The sequence below is a fragment of the Scyliorhinus canicula genome, chromosome 8 (genome assembly GCF_902713615.1).
Source record: "Scyliorhinus canicula chromosome 8, sScyCan1.1, whole genome shotgun sequence".
NCBI lineage: Eukaryota > Metazoa > Chordata > Chondrichthyes > Carcharhiniformes > Scyliorhinidae > Scyliorhinus > Scyliorhinus canicula.
Genome location: NC_052153.1, coordinates 99,338,056 through 99,355,091, shown reverse-complemented (window position 1 = coordinate 99,355,091; position 17,036 = coordinate 99,338,056). Strand labels below are relative to the sequence as shown.

The window sequence follows — 17,036 nt, the reverse complement described above, 5'->3', positions numbered from 1 at the left end:
CTTCCCACCTCCAAACTCACCACCAGAGAAAGCAGGAGATTCCATCCCTTTTAAGCAAAGTGTTATTGCAACTTATTTAGAAATCAATATGAGCAGCACCCAATTGCAAGTCAATTGTGTCAAGCCTGTTTAAAGTATAAATTTGTGTGAATTAATAGCATAGAATTTTACTGCTCAGATTTTATGAGATCCTGGAATGTGAAATGTAAGTAACCTGTTCTCTGATTGTCTACAGGAGCCAGATAACCGGGCATGGCACCATTATGTTTATCAGCCCAAGTATATGGAACAGCAAAAAATAGATGATTTTGAACGAGAGAAAAAACAGAAAGAAGACAGTCCAATTAAGGCATCCAGCAAAGAGGGAAATGTATCTAATATTCCCATGGCAGTAACTAATATTAAAGAGGAGCCCAAAGATGCCAAACGGGCTGAATCCCAGTCTCTGACAGTGGAGGAGCATAAAAGTAAAACTGATGATCGTAAGACTCCTGTCATTGCGAAGGAATCTCGAGGAGCTCGTGTTGCTGTCTCATCACCAATGAATCAGCATCAATCTTATATTCAGTACCTGCACGCTTATAACCCTTATTCACAAATGTATGACCCAGCCTACCGAGCAGTGTCTCCAGTGTTAATGCATAGCTACCCAGGTAGGTCATCCTGATGTATGCGTGTGTGCATGTGTGTATAGGTGCATAGGAGAGGAATCAAAGAGAACAAAAAGAAGTTTTATTTTATTTATTTGTTTTTAAAATTAATTTAGTGTACCCAATTCATTTTTTTCAATTAAGGGGCAATTTAGCATGGCCATTCCACCTACCCTGCACATCTTTGGGTTGTGGGGGCGAAATCCACGCAAGCATGGGGAGAATGTGCAAGCTCCACATGGACAGTGACCCAGAGCCGGAATCGAACCTGGGACCTCGGCGCTGTGAGGCAGCAATGCTAACCATTGTGCCACCATGCTGCCCCTAACAAAAAGAAGTTTTGAGTGATAATAGTTGACGTCATAAGCCATGTTCATTTTGCATGTGGAAGGACAGGTACAGAGGAATAGAAGAGAAAGGAAAACTCAGTAGCTCTTTCACTCTCCGCTACTCTGTCTCTAGGTATTAAATAGAGAAATATGGATAACTGAAATTGTCTGATTGTTGTCTGTCTGATTGTAAAGAAAAACCCAAAACAGTCTTGACTGATGATAAATTTACTGTGCAGTGTGTAACTGAGAAATACAAACGAGGCAGATCCTGTGTTGGCTTCCAGTCAGTGCTGAGCTAGGCAGATCTCAGCCAGGTAAAAGTAAGGACGCTGCAACTAGCCTTACCTTTTCTGGACTGGTGATGATTAATACTACTGGGCTCTGTCCATTGACTCTTGTTGGAAAGTGTACTGGGATGGATTTTGAGTAGAGACAGGATTGCACTGTGCTTTGATGCCCTCACTTTTAACAGCCAACTGATGCTTGATGTCGAGGCTCATTTGATGGCCATGGGCCTAGGCACTGGTAGGATGCCAGATCCTGGAGTCATGTATATCCAATATGAGCCAGTGGCTTCAGACAGGCATCAGGTGAAAAGGAAACAATGTAGAAATGAGAGAGTTGTGCATGCAAGATAGAGACCTGGATTTCATGAAGACAGACCCAGTAATACATTGATTTATATGCGTGGCCTGTGACACAAAATCTCGATGCTGGTAGCATCCAAAACAGGAGGTTCTTGGAAATTTAAGAAGAGTTACAATCATGTTTCTTTTTATCAATCCACAGGGGCATATCTATCTCCAGGATTTCACTACCCTGTCTATGGGAAGATGTCCAGCCGCGAGGAGACAGAGAAATCAAGCACAAGTCCCAGTGTAAACACTAAACCAGCAGCTGAATCCAAGGCACTCGACCTTCTTCAGCAGCATGCCAACCAGTACCGCAGCAAGTCTCCTGGGGTGAGTAGGTGCGGAGCTCTACCAAGATTGTTCAAGCTTGGGAAACAGAACAGACCAAAGACTTGCTGCATCATAAAAAATCAGCAGTGCAATAAACCTGGATATAAATCTAGTAATTTATGATTTGCTTTGACAATGTGTCCTATGTGATGGACCACATTTGTAAAAACTTACAGGCAAAGATGTCCATAGTCAGCTCGTGAAATAAAATTTGAACTGGCCACCATTTTCTTTTTGTTCCTAATTTGTGTTTCAAATGTTTTCCCACACTTTTGGACAGTGGTTATTGATGAACGTTTTTCCAAATGTTGTAGAAACATCCATAAAGACAGAAAACCGAGCTGCAAATTGACTGGTTTTCTTGGATGCTTCAGGTTTTAGTATTGTTAAGGGATTTCAAAATATTGGGTCCCCGAGTGGGAACACCAGCCTTTGCACAGTAATTCACAGCCACATGCTCCAAAAATAGATGCCTCCTTTTTATCCTGATTTTGTTAAGAGAAAAAAATACATGGATTTCTGGTTCCTTTTCAAGTTGTTCCTGCTGTATTGGCACATGTGCAGAATATTAAGTTGTGCATCTTAATTAATGCATATGAGCTAAATATTTAGTGCAATGAGCCAGAAATGGTAATTTATATTGTAATTAGTTTAATTCTGCAGAACTACACTTTTTTCTGAAACGTTGCAATTTTTTTCAACTGTAGCCTGCTGAAAAAGCGCCACCTGAACGTGAAAGAGAAGCTGAGCGAGAGCGAGAAAGAGAACGCCATTCACCTTTTGCACAGCGGCATGTACACACCCATCATCACACGCATGTTGGAATGGGATATCCACTAATACCAGGCCAATATGACCCATATCAAGGTACTCATCTGTTTGATTTTCCATTTTGTTAGAGATGTGTATTGGATAATAAAGGTTGAAATATGCTGTTCACAAATGTTCTCTTTCAGTTCAACCTGCATTTTGTACTGATCATAGAATCCCCACAATGCAGAAGTAGGCCATTCGGCCCATCGGGTCTGCACCGATCCATGTCCCACCCTACCCCTGCAACCCCAAAACCTAACCTTCACATCCCTGGACAATAAGGGACAATTTAGCATGGCTGATCCACCTATCCCGTACACCTTTGGACTGTGGGAGGAAACCAGAGCACCCGGAGGAAGCCCACGCAGACACGGGAGAACGTACAAACTCCACACCGACAGTGACCCAAAGCCAATATTGAACCGGGTCCCTGATGCTGTGAGGCAGCAGTGCTAGCCACTGTGCTGCCGTTGCCCTGTCAGTTTTTCCTGTTACGTGATAATAAAAAATAATTTTTATCTATTCCTCCAACAATATTTTAATTTGATGCATGTTGTACTTTTGGGTCAGAGGGGAAAGATGTGGGTTTTGATCTCTAACTGCACAGAGTTTCTGATCTTAATTGTTGTAGTTTCTGAGGTGCCATTGTGGGGGAAGGTAATCTGACTCTCAGGCACTTCGTAAACATCCAAATTGCTTTTTTAATATTTTACATCTTGGGCTTTTGATAGTTTAAACTTCAAGTGAGGCTTAGACTTCAAATAATTCAAAGGGTGTTACTGTCCCTGGTAGTGCATCCTGAACTGAGCCATATGGACATGGGCCTAGGTTTGATTTCTGATCTGTGTTGAGTTAGCACTACTTAGCAATTGACGTTCTACAGTTAGCTTCAAGTCCCCTGGTTTATAGAGAGGAAAATCAGCCGTGATCTCTAAAATACAACCCATGCAGGAATGGTACCTGCATGATGAATAAAGGAGTAGAATGTGACAACATGCCATCCAGTTCAATGGGCGGCTGACTTTCACTGCCTAGGCTAATATATGAATGAGTCACAGTGGCACAGTGGTTAGCATTGTTGCCTACGGCGCTGAGGACCTGGGTTCGAATCCCGGCCCTGGGTCACGGTCCGTGTGGAGTTTGCACATTCTCCCCGTGTCTGCGTGGGTTTCGCCCCCACAACCCAAAAGATGTGCAGGATAGGTGGATTGGCCATGCTAAATTTCCCCTTAATTTGGAAAAAATAATTGGGTACTCTAAATTTATCTAAAAAAAAGAAAATATATGAATGAATGAGAATGTACCGGGGAATAACCAGTAACAATGATAAAACACAGAAAGGAGTCATCCTCTTCCGGCAACCAGGAATGGGGGAGAAATTGATGGGACAGAGAATGAAAGATGAGCAACAATAGACACCAGAGCAATGACTTCAAAACCTGGAGCATGCCATTTAAAGACTTATTTTCTCAATGAAATCACGACCATGAAAACTTTTATTTTTAATTTTTATAAATTTAGAGTACCCAATTATTAATTTTTTTCCAATTAAGGAGCAATTTAGCATGACCAATCCACCTAACCTGCACATCTTTGGTTGTGGGGGTGAAACCCACGCAGACATGGTGAGAATGTGCGAACTCTGCACGGACAGGGCCAGGATTTGAACCCGGGTCCTCAGCGCCGCATCCACTGCTAACCTCCAGTGCTAACCACTGCGCCACATGCCCCCCCCCCCCCCCCCCCCCCCCCCCCGACCATGAAATCTTGAGCACAAACTGTAATTTTCCATCCATGGATATCTCCATGGATCTAGGATGGAAGCACCAAAATGGAGAATGTACCTTTTACCTTTGTGAATGATTGAAATATTCAGTGCTAAATATTTGATGCAATGAGCCAGAGGTGGTAATTTATATTGTAATTAGTTTCAATCTGCAGAACTACACCTTTTCTGAAACGTTGCAATTTTTTTCAACTGTAGCCTGCTGAAAAGGCGCCACCTGAATGTGAAAGAGAAGCTGAGCAAATAATACAAGCTCAGTGCTATCACACTTCCTCTTATTCAGAAGGTGCAATTGCACACAGTGGTTAAATCAGCAAATCCTCAATCGGTCTCTGTTTTTATGCTTTCTGTGTTACAGTTCTTGTCATTTCTAGCTATAGTATTTGTTATGTTAGCTATATGTTCTACTAATTATAAATCATGGCTTCTACTTGTATTGAATTATTTTAGGGCTGGCATCCGCTGCCATCGTTGCCGGTCAGCAGGTGGCTGCGCAGGCTTCTGCATCTGCCATTTTCCCTGCACAGAGAAGGTGAGGTACATTTTTTAAAAAGTCTTTGCATGTGAAACTATTAGAAGTACTGGTTTGGAAATGTGGCGATGCTACGAATATTTGTGGTAGTGTCCACATTCTGCATACCCTGGCATATTGCTATCTGCTGAAGTTTATGTTTCTGGGGCCTGCGCTTGAAGTACACATGAGACCGTTTGCACATTCAAATAGGTGACCTAACACCTATTTCAGGCCTCCTTCCCAGACACCAGGATAACCAAATCTACCTACCTGTGCCCGAGTTGGCATTCCTGGAGGCAGCCAGCGAGAAGATCCTTTTTTTTAAACCTTCACCTGGATGTAAATTTTCTACAGTTCTATGGATGTGATGCTGGGAAGGTCTGCAGTCCCAGAAACTGTCACAGGCTCTAATTTAGTTTTTTCCTGATTGTCCTTGCCCTCAGGTTTGCTGTATCTCATCCCAATCCCACCCCCACCGTCAATCGCCTCTCACCTGCAGAAGCGGTCCACATTTTACATCAGACTCACCAGTCTAACACAAATTTAAGTAAGACCCAAGGTCGAGTGTGCCTCAGGCATTTGCGTTGCAGCATAATTCCTTGCACCCAGTTCGTGCTGGTGGGCCAGCCCTATTTAATTTCACCATAATTGAGTTAGAGGTCAATGGAAAACTAAAAATACGATAAATATTATTTCAATCTTCCTCAAGCGCACATATGTGGCAGTGAGGAACCTAAAGTAAAAGACTTCCAGGTCAAGTAGGTTAGATAAGAAGCCTGAGAGGAGCCAGTTCTCGTGATCAGGTCAATTATTTAATTGCTGTTTATGAAAGGTTGCTGTGCCAAATTGGAAATTGATACAAAAAATAATTTATAAAATAGTTTTTCCAATCTTTTTAAAAGGCAAATGACTCTTTTGCCAATTTTCACTCCCCCCACAACCCTTTTTTTCTGACGACATCAACTCCCTCATTTTTATTTTTTATTTTTTTATAAATTTAGATTACCCAATTATTTTTTCCAATTAAGGGGCAATTTAGCGTGGCCAATCCACCTACCCTGCACATTTTTGGGTTGTGGGGGCGAAACCCACGCAGACACGGGGAGAATGTGCAAACTCCACACGGACAGTGACCCAGAGCCGGGATCGAACCTGGGACCTCAGCGCCGTGAGGCGGTTGTGCTAACCACTAGGCCACCGTGCTGCCTATCAACTCCCTCATGACCTACAGTTCCTTAACCACCAAGAATTCTCCTTTGCCTTGGGCAAGTGGCCATCATTCACGTACAGATGTGAATAGCTATTTGACCACAGCTGAAGCTCATTTTGCCCTCATTGAATGTCTACATATGTGTTATTTTGGCAAGGTTCAGGCAGCACGATGGCGCAGTGGTTAGCACTGTTGCCTCACAGCGCCGAGGACCCGGGTTCGATCCTGTCTATGTCTGCGTGGGCCTCACCTACACAACCCAAAATTTGCAAGGTAGGTGGATTGGCCATGCTAAATTACTCCTTAATTGGGAAAAAAAACTTGGCAGGGTTTACTAGATAAGGATAAGGACCAACAATCCTAACTGACTCTTCTCTCCTTAACCCAGGGGTGGTGAGGCTGACTGTAGTACCTCTGTGGATACTTTTGACAAGAACAGCAATTGGCACAGACTGGAAATCAAACCCGGGATTTGTCTTGCTTTGTTAGTTACTGGATAAACATGCTGACACATCCCCAGAAGACATGTAAACTTTTCTAACATCTTGTTTTGTTTTATTGCAGGGAATGATGGCATCATGAGTGTATATTGAATCATAGTCATGTGACTGGATCACATGAAGAAGAGGTTTATACAGACATCAGTTCCATGGTGTTGATTTCAAATGCCTTGATGTCAGGCAAAACCAGTCATTTCATATTTGTAAATTGCAAATTTTATAACTGAGTTACAAATGTTGCTGTAATTAAACTTTTGTTGAAATATATTCTTTTTGTTTATTGTTTTTTTTGTATCAGTAACCAGGCTCACAAAAGCAGGGTCAATTATTGTTGGCAGTTGTCACAGTACTTTGCCATTTCCTGAAAGTGTTAGCAACAAAAGAAGACAATTGCTTGGTTTTGTAGAGCATACTGTTCTGGGTAGGTGTTCCCTTGAATTGAGTGTGGCATTTAGACCCTCGGAGAGGCGAACTGTGACAGTGACACTTTGGTACAGTGTTTACGTGTACTTGGTGGCTCCTTGAAAACACTTAGACACTATTTAAATGCATCTGTGTGCTAACTGTATTCACATGTCCACTGCATTGTTGTTTATTGTGACGATTATACATGCAGAGGACTTCTGAGGGTTGTAAGAACGCCCATTGTGATTGTGCGTGTGTATATAATGTACAGGTTTGAAATGGAAAATAATGAGCATCTGTGAATATAAAATGTCTTTATGATATTGAATGGCTGATTACCCCATAGCCGACATAACCCCTTCCACCCACCCATACAAAAAGACATCTGTGATTGTTTATTACTTGAACTAGTTCAGCAGTTTTAAATGTTTACAATTATTCAGATTTAGGAAGAAATTGCTCAGTTGCCTGGTTACTTGTTTTATGCTGTAATCTAGTTTATTTTATGTAAAGTGTATATTGAATGCTTTCATTTTTTATACTTGCCTTAAATAATTCGGCAATCAGAATAAAAAAAAATGTTTTTGTATTTGGCGTTGAGTCTTTTATTATGCTATATTTTGATCTTATATTGAGCTTTTCCCCGCTCGATAGGAATTGTTTATTTGTTGGCTTTTGCTGCTGCCGTGTCCAGCAGCAAACTGCAGCCTGTTCTTACTTTGCACTTGCCCCTGGAGCTATTTGATGCTCAATTTCATATCCACAATTTGCAGAGTTTCTTTTAACACTATTGTAAGCTAACACACTGTTGACACTGCAGCCAACGTGTCAACCAGGTTGGTCAGCAGCGCTGTGATTTTGCCTTGTCACATCACTGTCTCCTTGTTGCCTAGAGGTAAATTGATTGAGGCATCAAAGGTGGAATCCCGTGTCATGTTTGCACAGCAGTGATGTTAATACCATACCCACAAGTAAAGATGATGCAAGCTGTATCAAAGTAAAAGGGATTTACCAACTTGATAGCATAGAAACAGGCACTGTCGACCAAGCCAGTCCCAGCTTCGGTATTACTGTACAAAATTAGTTGTGGTCTTCGTTTAATCTGTGGTCTCAAAGAATTTTGAACAAATTGCATTTATAGCAATCAATGCAATATTATTTTGTAAAGCCTGCATGCGTTCAAATGTGCAGTGCCATTCCTTCTGATGTATCATGTAGATTGGAAAAAAACTGTGACAAGAGCCCTCAGTATTGATTTTTGTTAATTATCTTTGCTGAGTTAAATCTTGAGTTGTTGTGTTGCTTATATATGCAGAACTGAAGCCACAGTTAAATACATCATCAGTTATCCTTGCCTGGAACTGCTGACAATAACAGTACTGTTCATTTTAAATTAAGACTTTGGTGAAGCTTTCACCATTCCATCAAGTCGACACCTAATTCTTCATGTAAGACGTACTGACAGATTAAATTAACTGAACAATGGCCACAACCCCATTGATGCCCATGTACCATTAAAGCCATCTAATTTTCTTTATAACCTGATATTTCTGAATATTTAAAGAACTAACAAATTGCTTATTGTTGCAGTAGATTTGAACACTGCACCATTTAAAAAAAAATTAATTTAGTGTACCCAATTAATTTTTTTCAAATTCAGGGGCAATTTAGCCTGTTCAATCCACCTACCTTGTACATCTTTGAGTTATGGTCGCGAAACCCACGCAAACACGGGGAGAATGAGCAAATTCCACACAGACAGTGACCCAGAGCCGGGATCCAAACTGGGGCCTCGGTGCCGTGAGGCAGCAGGGCTGACCCACTGCGCCACCGTGCTACCCACATTGTGCACCATTGATGTAGACTGAAACGAAAGAGAAAATGCTGGAAAATCTTGGCAGGTCTGGCAGCATCTGTGGGGAGAGAAAAGAGCTAATGTTTTGAGTCCGATGACTCTTTGTCAAAGCAGCTTTGGCATAGAGTCATCGGACTCGAAACGTCAGCTCTTTTCTCTCCCTACAGATGCTGCCAGACCTGCTGAGATTTTCCAGCATTTTATCTTTCATTTCAGATTCCAGCATCCACAGTAATTTGCTTTTATTGATGTAGACTGTGTATGTAACTTATTCCTGCAGCATATCTTATGCAATTTAAGCATAGTAGAAATAACCAGAAGCATATTTACTAGCTGGCTAGTTGATATCTGTGACAGGGCGATACATTCCGGCTGTTCAAGCCTGTCCCACCGACGACACACCTCCGTCGTGGGTTTTGTGGTGGCACTGGGTGGAATCAATGGGACACCCCACTGATAGTCACAGGACTATAAGATCCCGCCACCGCCATTGGTAGGCCACCTCTGCCGGCCGATTAACACACCATGGGTAGGCGACCATTGTCAAGCATTCAGTGCCCAATCAAGGGACCAGGCTTAGGAAAAGGGGCAGCTACTGAGGCCACACGCCCTGCCCTTAACCTCCAACATCACTGCCAGTTCTGGCCAGCTAAACTTAATTTGGTCAGGCCTCTCCCACTGAAGCGACACAGGTTACCCACTGGTTCTTTGACCTGATGGGTGAGACCCATATCAGGAACATTAAATCATGTTTTCAGGACACATGAACTATTCACTATTGTAAATAAACTTTTTTTTTTAATTGTTCCATGAACGCCTACTCTGCTAGTTAAGCTAATAAAGCAGTCAATGGTTGAGACAGTCAGAAAAAGACTTGGCATTTATATCACAACTTTCATGACATCAAGATGTCTTTTGACCAATTAAGCACTCTACAGTGTAGTCACAATTGTAAAGTAGAAATTGCAGCAGCCAATTTGCACTCAACACTACCCCAAAACAGCCATGTGATATTGACCAGATCATCTGTTTTTCTTTAGTAATCGACCAGGACATCCCTGCTCCTCTTCAAAATAATGCCATGGAATTGTTTAGTTTCACCTGAGACAGGGCCTCGGTTTAACATTTTACCCATTGTAGGAAGAGCATCTATAGCAGTTCAACATTACCACAGTATTGCACTAAAGCGTTAGCCTAGACTTTATGCTCAAGTCCGTGTGGTGGGATTTGAAGCCACCATTTTCTGACTAAAACAGAAATGCTACCATCTGAGCTACAACAGGCACTGACACTGTATGGCGACTGATGGCCTCAGTGCTCCTGATTGTTATTCAATGACTGCTGCTAAGGTGCACGGGTGTGTCTGGATGTTGGGATAAGATTCAGCTGTGATATCCCTCTCCTCCAGGTGAATAGCTGGGCAATACTTGCTGTTACGATATAAAGAATGCCCACTTTGGTCAAAAGCAAGTGAGCAGCTGTCTGCAATTATACCTCTGTAAGGCAGAAAAAAGGGAAAATTAAAGAAGAATGGTTCCCTTAAGATTCTGTTGCTGCATGGTGACAGAGACTACAGGGCGAGGAAAATCCCAGGTTGATCTCAAGTCTGTGCTAAATTAATTGACCTAATCCAGGAATAATAAAAATGTAACAACTGGCCTCAATAATTCTGTGTGGGAAATCACTACACTTGGAAAAATCTATGTTTTTTGACATTGAATGAAGAAAGGACTGGTTGGGCTACGAATTCAGCTAGTTCTCACTCAGTAGGCCTTGATATGAAAAATGAAGCAGGGAAGTCTTCTACTAATTGTTAGATTGTATCCCAACATGGGTCCCCAGCTTCAGGATAAATGGGAAAAATCAGATAACCCAGTTTTCTAAGTCACTATCCAGCTGAGTTAAATACTTAAACTGGGCAAAAGAGCATGTCGGTAATCTCCATGATAGTTTTCCCAATGGCCTGTTGTAACTGCATGGAACTTCGTAAAAATGGCTGAAATAATCTTTTCATCAATATGAATTCACAAACCTTCTGCTAACTTGAATGACAGAGTTTTATATAAAGGCCTTTCTGGCCTAATTATATTGAACGCTGGTAGAAACAAAAGCTGCTCCACTGAGTAATTTAAGTATGGGGGTGAGTGACAGTTGTTACAATTAGCTATACCCTCCTGCCATGAGTAATTAATAAACAAAAGGTTTAACATGCTGTGATCTTTTATTTTCCCAAGGCTATATGTTTTGTCGTTGTTGGTGAACATATAAAATATATCCCATTTTGATGCATTCTTCAGGAGCATGGATTTCATGCATTTGTCAGTTTTGTTAACCAAACCCAACGGCTTCCTTCAGTAACTCTGATCGAGTACTACAAAATGCATGGAAACCTTCTGTTAGTAATTCTCCCTCTAATTTTCCTTTAACCGTGCAGAGAGAGTCTTTCTTTGCACTTGCCTCCCTCAACACCTCTCACAGAAGTAGGATGGAGATGAGTCAGTCAGCACCAGAAAGGAGGAGGGGAGTTTATGTTCCTCTGATGCCATGACTCCTGCATTACTGCTTGCAAAAATGTACCTCCAAACCATGCTGCTGGCTGTCCAAACCTTGCAGCTTTTTATAACACATCCAATCTGGAAAATGGGGAGAATGTTTTTCCAGTTCTGTATTACAATCTTTTTTGACATGCGGTGCGGTCTAATGGGCTCGTGCGCCTGACCTGGGGCGCAACAAGGTCGGTAAATCTCGCAAGAGGCTTCTCGCGAGACCTATGAAACTTGTCACGCTTCGTGAGATCTAACAGGGTCATGCAAGGCGACGTGGTCTACACCTCGCCCTCAATGGGCGTGAATCAGATTTGCATATTCAAGTGGGTAGTTAGTCTCACTTGAATAAGTCTGCGCCAGAGTTATCCATGGCACGGGATCAAAGAGCCTAATCTCGGAGACCTCGGCCCTGGGCGCCATTGGCTGGGATTTGGAGACTGCGCGGGGGGGGGGGGGGGGGGGGGGGGGGGGGGGGTCGAGAGATTGGGCGCTATTTAAAAATGGCATCCCAATCTCTTCCTCTACTGGTGAGCTGAGGTCATTAGTGCAAAAAATGAGTCTAAGTGCGGCCTCTGTAGGCGTTCCTCACCGAGGCCAGAAAAAAAAAGAGTCCCGTTTAATAGCGGGGTCGTTCTCAGCGCTGCAGGCGTCGGAAACAACCCACTAAATGCACCCAAAACAGGACTCTTTTTTTCCATGAAATCATGCCTCTGATCTCTTAAACTGGTCGTATATATAGAATTTGTAGTGGCCAACGCATGGTGATAAATATCTTCACTTGTGAGGTTGGCCATGACTCACTCACAAATTATCCGGTCAGGTTCACTGCTAAAGATACTTTGAACTCTCTGGTGTTCATGACACAATATCTATAAATTGTGCACTCATAGTGTTGAACTACAGCTTTCCCTGGTGTCCAGTTCTACAGATGTTGATTTTTTTTTATCCTCATGGAGCTATTTTTGGCAATCACTAGAGGGGAGTGAAATCATGCCAAATAAATGTCTCTTCTTCCTTGTAATTAATGGCCCACTAACTAAATCACATTCTCACAAATCACACGCTCCCATAATTTCCTTCCAGGGTCAGTAATTAGGTGGAGGAAAGAGGCATCCTGCTCATTATTAGGAGGATTTTCAAATGTTGGAGAATCAATTCTGAGATTTTGAAACGTGCTGCAGGAACTAAAATTGCACATTTTCATGTTCAAAGGACATGCCTTAAGACACGAACATCTGTATAATAAATTATCTCATTTATGAAGATATAACAGATGTGAATAAGTTAATATTGGTCATCTGCACAGAATGTTTTGTCATGATAAAAGCAATCTGACTAGTGAGTATCTACTACTAGCTCCAAGGACACGTATGGTGTAACATTGCACCATCAGCTAAAGTAATTGGCTGAGATCAGTTGTTCACTCCACATAAGATAGGGTGTCAAATCTGAAACCTTCCTGGGCTTAACAGCTCAGTACAAGTGCTTATCTATGAAGCCCTCAATGTTGAACTGTCATTGTTTAATTTTCATGCCCAAAACGTACTTTATAAGCACTCCAAAAAATTAGTGTTGATAAAAATATGTATGAAACGTAAAGACAGAAAGTCTAATAATGGATTTTAAAACTTGAAGACCGTTGTTTGGCTGTGAGATTTCATGGTTTCGCTAATGAAATGCTATCAGGAAAGCTGTACTATATTGCTATTTTATAACTGGCATTAACAAATTTCCCCAATTACAGAGTCCATTCTGTAAGCAATGAATGTGTAGCTGCCAATTAATCTAGTGTACCTCCAGGCAAAGGTCTAAATCAGCTGGATACAGCTAAAGCAATTTGTGCACAGCTAAAAGCAAATTGGCGAGTAAGTGTTCCATGCCACTGCCTAGATTTCTGAAGCTGGTACGCAATCGGTATTCCAACAGTAGATTCAAGCCATGTTATTTGCAACTATCAATTTTAATTATTCCAATATTGATTACTTTGAAAAGTGAATAATCTAATGTTCACACTTGCCTAATCAAGTTCTGGAATGAAGTTGCTAATTAGCCAATTCTCAGAATTAGATGAGTTCTGAGATCAGGTTGCGTGTAGTTAGCTGAGCTTTTGCTTTTTAAAAAAAAACTTTGTTTTAATGTGTGCTTGTTTAATTTTTCTGTTCATTTTCCTGCCTTAAAAACCCCAATTTTTTAAGCAGTTGAGCAGTGTCTGAGTAAGCGCTCTGTGTTTTTGTGTGAACAGCAATAAATAACAGACGTTCAATATATTTTCATCCACAGTATATACTCTGTAGTCACTGTTACTCTCATTAAGTTGCTGTCGGAGACCATGATGAATACCCCAGCCTGATGTTTAACACTGACTTTTAGTATTTTTTTGTTCATTGATTAATTTTAAAAAAGAGTACTGTAATACAGTATACAGGGAAAATCATTAAATCGAAAAGCAAAATGAAAAAATACAGATGTCAAGTTCTAAGAAAGTATATTTCTTGCCTGGACCACTGAATAAAGGACCAGATACAGATTACTGTACGATAGCAGATCATATTTGGGAAGTGGGTTATATGTGTACACATAATAGATTAATACAGTAGCAAACTTTTAGCATAAGTGTTATTCATTGTTTCATAATGACTTTCATTAATGCACTACACAATTATTAATTATAGTATACACGTAATGATTGTGATAATGGTAAAGTTTCCCTCCTCGACTTCTCAACCTACCTGTAGCTTTGGATACAGTTTTTAAAAAAATAAATTCAAAGTACTCAATTATTTTTTTTCAATTAAGAGGCAATTTTTAGCATGGCCAATCCACCTAACCTGCACATCTTTGTGTTGTGGGGGTGAAACCCACACAGACATGGGGAGAATGTGCAAACTCCACACAGACAGTGACCCAGGGCTGGTTTTCGAACCTGGGTCCTCAGTGCTGCAGTCCCAGTGCTAACCACTGTGCCACATGCTGCCCCCTGCCTTGGACACAGTTGACCACACCACCCCCTCCAACGCCTCACCACTGTCATCCAACTGGGTGGTACAGCAGTTACCTGGTTCTATTCTTGTCTACCTAATTTTTTAAAAAACCTATATTAAAAAATAAATTTGAAGTACCCAATTCTTTTTTTCCAATTGAGGGGCAATTTAGCTTGATCAATCCACCTACCTTGCACATCATTGGGTTGTGGGGGTAAGATCCATGCAGACACGGGGAGAATGTGCAACCCCCACATGGACAGTGGGTAATGGCCAGGAACGAACCTGATCGTCAGCACTGCAGTCCAAGTGCTAACCACTGCGCCACCGTGCCAACCTTGTCCATTTAATCTTATCAAGAGTATCACTTGCAATAGTTTTCCTTCCTCCTTCCACACCATTTCTTCTAGTGCCCCTCAAGGATCTATCCTTTGCCCCTCTCATTCCCCCTGCCAGTCAGTGACATTCTCTGAAAATATTAGTGATAATTGTCACATATATGCTGACAATACCCATCTCGTTTTCACCATCACTTCTTTCAACTCCTCTGCTGTTACTAAATGTTCAGATTACTTATCCGATAACTAGTACTGGAGAAGCAAACGTATTCTCCAATTAGACATATGGGAAGACAGAAGCCATTGTTTTTGGCAGCCTCTGCTTCAAACTCTGTTTCCTAGCTGCTGACTCCATCCTTGTCCCTGACAACACTCTGAGACTGAACCAATCTTTTTGCAACATTCGTGTCACATTTGAACCTGAAATGACCTTCCAACCACGTATTCAAGCTTTCACTAAGACGGCCTATTTTTACCTTTGTAATGGCAGCACGGTGGCGCAGTGGGTTAGTCCTATTGCCTTATGGCCCTGAGGTCCCAGGTTTGATTCTGGGTCACTGTCCGTGTGGAGTTTGCACGTTCTCCCTGTGTTTGCGTGGGTTTTGCCCCACAACCCAAAGATGTGCAAGATAGGTGGATTGGCCACGCTAAATTGCCCCTTAATTGGAAAAAAATGAATTGGGTACATTAAATTTATTTTTTAAAAGTTATTTTATCTTCGTAACATTGTCCAACTTTACCCCTGTCTCAGCTCTTTGCTGTTGAAACCCTCATTCATACCTTTATTCCTCCTCAAACTTGGGTCGTTTTATGAATAGCATCCATTAGGCCCCCAAGGTTCAACAGTTAAACTGCTCAATTCCTGCTGCAAGTGGGTGGATCCTGCATCGCATGTAGTCCATCGATTTATATGGGAAAATTACAGCTAGGGACCTACAGCCATTTCAGTTAAGCAGCCCTCCACCTTTTCCAGATCGATGGGCAGCTCCCAATTTAGTGGTCTGCTTTAAAATTGCCTCATTCCATTTGGAATGAATGGGGTGGTTGAGGTACCACCCTTCCTGCCCCCACACTCTCCATTCTCAATTGCTGGCCAGCTGTGCCTTAAGGTCAATAACATGCAGCTCGCAATTGTGAACCACTAATCCAGTAAGGAATCAGTGCCTTCAGGAGAGCTGAGAGGAAAATTTGTGGAAGGTGGATGCCCTCTTGGCAATATTGATTATCAGATGGTAGCCACTTTGTTTTAATTACCATGAACTGCACAGCAAGAAATAGTCCTATTGGAATAAAGTAATAACTAATAACTAAACAGATTAACTAAAACAAATAATAAACGTGACAAAAATGTAATTAAGAAAATAATTAACTATTATTAGCAGATACTGTGAAGCAGTCAATTGTTTTTTCAGTCAGCAGTTGGTTGGTAATGTCGACTTTATTCTCACCCCGTTGCCTCTATCAATTAGATATAATCCATGTATGTTCATGATTAAGTAGAACTGGAAAACAATCATTTATTTATTCTAATATTCCCTTTATATCACTCTTATCCATGGCTGAATAATTTTTTTTGTTTTTCTTTATCAATCTGTCATTTGCTTTTACAGCATCCTTCCATCTACGAAAGTTGATGGACACACAGCAAACAATCCATTCAGTTGGGGTGTCTTCATATGTGCAGCTTTGCTAATGGCTGAAGAGGCCAATCCTTCAGAGACAGATTCTGTCACAGGTGCCACACATGAATCGGCCAGGTATTGTCGTGGTTTGTTGTTTTTGGCATTGGTGTCTGTTGCCAATCCACTGTAGTCGATGGTCATTGTGGTGGTGCATGCCAGCCCACAGTAGGTGTCACAACCTTCCTCTGTCATCAGCCAGTGTCTCCCAGGTGCAATAATCCATGCTGCAGACCTTCATGTCACATGTGCAGGAATCCTTAAAGCTGAGTTTTGAGGATCCTACTGGTTGTCTGGCTCTGGCAGTGCCAGGGTGCCAAGTTGGCACTGCCAAGGGCTGGGGTCTGAGGGGGACCATGCCCATTGAAAGAGGGGATGAAGGGTTGGGGGTGATGGGGTGAGTTCTGAGAAGGGATGCCCGAAAGGTGGGAGCACTCAGCGACCCGATGGGGGGGGGGGGGGGAG

At 41.9% G+C, this 17,036-nt stretch overlaps 1 protein-coding gene across 5 annotated transcripts in view; it reads left to right on the top strand.

The window, feature by feature from the left end:
• znf608 (zinc finger protein 608) overlaps positions 1-7,761 on the top strand; it is a 102,907-nt gene extending 95,146 nt beyond the window's left edge. For 4 of the 5 annotated variants that reach the window (XM_038804988.1, XM_038804991.1, XM_038804987.1 and 1 more), the window contains 5 exons: positions 236-653; positions 1,772-1,944; positions 2,652-2,811; positions 4,994-5,075; positions 6,832-7,761. In XM_038804988.1, the coding sequence (XP_038660916.1) occupies positions 236-653; positions 1,772-1,944; positions 2,652-2,811; positions 4,994-5,075; positions 6,832-6,838 (840 nt within the window). In that variant the 3' untranslated portion in view covers positions 6,839-7,761. Of the gene's footprint in view, positions 1-235; positions 654-1,771; positions 1,945-2,651; positions 2,812-4,993; positions 5,080-6,831 lie in introns of those variants that run through there. The other variant, XM_038804990.1, reaches the window with a different exon arrangement.
• The last annotated feature ends 9,275 nt before the right edge of the window (positions 7,762-17,036 follow it).